The sequence below is a fragment of the Habropoda laboriosa genome, unplaced genomic scaffold (assembly GCF_001263275.1).
Source record: "Habropoda laboriosa isolate 0110345459 unplaced genomic scaffold, ASM126327v1 scaffold92, whole genome shotgun sequence".
NCBI classification, from domain to species: Eukaryota; Metazoa; Arthropoda; class Insecta; order Hymenoptera; family Apidae; genus Habropoda; species Habropoda laboriosa.
This window is the reverse complement of record NW_017100268.1, coordinates 772,741-775,502: the sequence shown is the minus strand read 5'-3', so window position 1 is coordinate 775,502 and position 2,762 is coordinate 772,741. Positions and strand designations below refer to the sequence as shown.

General features: G+C 30.3%; 1 protein-coding gene across 1 annotated transcript; it reads right to left on the bottom strand.

Annotated features, from left to right (window-relative positions):
- Positions 1-1,259: 1,259 nt before the first annotated feature.
- LOC108573428 (isocitrate dehydrogenase [NAD] subunit gamma, mitochondrial) lies at positions 1,260-2,689 on the bottom strand. Its single transcript, XM_017935873.1, has 2 exons — positions 2,460-2,689; positions 1,260-2,313 (listed from the first exon to the last, which is right to left on the bottom strand). Exons 1-2 carry the CDS (start codon positions 2,673-2,675, stop codon positions 1,375-1,377), a joined length of 1,155 nt encoding a protein of 384 aa, XP_017791362.1. The 5' UTR covers positions 2,676-2,689; the 3' UTR covers positions 1,260-1,374.
- Between the last annotated feature and the right edge of the window lie 73 nt (positions 2,690-2,762).

The window sequence follows — 2,762 nt, the reverse complement described above, 5'->3', positions numbered from 1 at the left end:
ATATAAGTCAAATTATTACTCTCATAAAGTACCATTAAATATTATTTGCATAAACATTATTTAACTACAAAAAATATTTTTAATGAGATGACAAAAATATTTTACATCTCAAATGCGTCTTGCAAGGGTAATTACAATATTTAATATATACTGATACTAGCACTTATGTTGTACATTTTACAAAGTTTGAATCTTAATATTTCAATATGCGATGTCATTGTATTACATAAAATCTTATTATATTACAGAAATCAAATTCGTCATTTTACTTAAGAACTGCTTTGCATTATTTTGTGCGGTTTATACAATTATATAGAAGTCTTTTAAAGTAGAGAATACAGTTACTGTTGTCAGTAACTAAAGAACTAGTCGTTTTAACCCGCATTAAAATAGGGTACTCCAAACTCTGCTCCTTCATGCGAAGAGTGTAACACACCGGTCATAACAGATTACCTAATACTGGTCTGCCCAAAGTATAGTTTCTTCTATAATAAATAAAAACTGGAACCCAGTTCTCTTAAAGAAAATCTAGAAGAAATATAGCGAAACAACACAGACTGTTCAACGTCGCTAATAACCTCGTAGTTGATGCGACGAAAAACAAGGAGAAAAAGCAAAATTCAATAATATATATGCACTCAGTCAAAAACGTCTCCATACACCATTTAAAATAAAATAATTTTTTTAAAATTAGACCAAACGACTTGAGTTTTTTTGAGAAGTTAGAAGGATTAGTATACTAGACGACGTGTCGAAAAAATTTTGAAGAAATTGCAATTTGTGGGAATCGCGAAGAAAATTGTAAAGGTCACTGTTTACAACTTTTTTATCTGAGCTTGTAATGAAAATTTAAAACATACGTTTTGTAGATTTATATCAAATATATACATGTTGAAAATTTTATCGAAATCGGTTGATGGAGAAACAAGCGATAGACATCGAAAGATGTAAGCATCACCAAATTTATTGCAGTTATAGGCCGAAAGTCGTGAAATGGTGCGATTTTCACAATTTTTAACCGTTTGTAGCTCATAGCAACATTAACCGATTTCGATTAAATTTTCAGCATGTATATAATTGACACAGATAAAAATGTTGTAAACAGTGACTTTTACAATTTTCTTTGCACTTCCCACAAATTGCAATTTTTAAAAAATTTTTTGAACACGTCATCTAGTATACTAATCCTTCTAATTTCTCAAAAAAAATTGAAATCATTTGGTCGAATTTTAAAAAGGTTATTCTATTTTAAAGGGTGTATGGAGACTTTTTTGACTGAGTGTACATATATATATATGTGTGTGTATATATATATATATATGTATATCTCTACATCATTATATTATTTTTGAACCAAAGTACATTCTATCAGTCTTAATCAGAGGCTTGTTTAATGTATTTCATTATGGTATCAACAACTTGTCTACTTGTAGCATCTCCACCAAGATCACGAGTATGGACACCTTGATTGATAGTTTTATTGATAGCATTCTGAATTAAAACAGCATGATGCTTATGTCCAAGATGACGTAACATGTCAACGGCGGCATTTAACATTGCAATAGGATTGGCAATATTTTTTCCAGCAATGCCTGTTCCAGTGTTACGAGTACCTGGTTCAAACACTGTATAGTGATCTCCAAAATTTTTACCTGCTAATAATCCAGCACCCCCTAACAGACCACATACTACATTTGATACAATTGCACCATATAAATTAGTTGTTAATACAATATCAAATTGATGTGGATTGGAGACCAATTGCATACAGGTATTATCAATAATCATGTTATTATGAGTAATATCTGGGTAATCTTTTGCAACTCTTTTTGATGTTTCTAAAAATAATCCATCAGAGAGCTTCATTATATTTGCTTTATGAACTGTTGTAACTTTTTTTCTTCCATTCCGTTTAGCATATTCGAATGCATATCTTGCAACACGTTCAGAATTGGTAGTTGTAATAACTTTCATGCTTTCTACAACACCTTTCACACTTTCGTGTTCTAGCATAGCATATTCCCCCTCTGTATTTTGTCTGACAATAACAATATCAATGTTTTTATGGCGTGAATTTACCCCTGGATATGATACACAATGTAAAACATTTACATAAAGATCTAATTCATTCCGAAGAGCAACATTTCGGGAAAGTACACCAGCTTCTGTGCTACGAGTTTCAATGTTTCCTTTTAATGCTACACCATTTCTACGAATTGATGTAATAGCATAATCTAAATCAACATTATCATCTGCGTTTGGATCAATATCTACATCTTCAAAATCTACTGGAACACCTGCAAAACTGAAAACCTATAACAATTATATAAAAAATTATATAAGATATTTTTCATTAACATATCATTTAAAATTTAACAATTTGAAGGACACATGAGCAGTAGCATGTATCTACAAGGTAATCTTTTTTATAAAAGTATATAAATAATGTTTTACAATACCTCTTTTACATAGGTCATCAATTCTGGACCAATTCCAGCACCAGGTAAAAGTGTAACTGTATGTCGCCCTCCATAATGTGCTTTTGGTATAGGCATTACTTTTTTGATAGATGGAGTTTTATGTTGTATTTCAAATGCAGAGAGTGAAGAACATCTATGAATTTGGTGTGCAACAGTTTTTGGACGTAAATACTTAACAATGGAACGAGCAGCCATTTCGAAAGTTATTCTACAAATTACATATAAAATATAATTAAATTTCAATATTTATTATTTAATATGAATGAATTGAGTAATGATTTA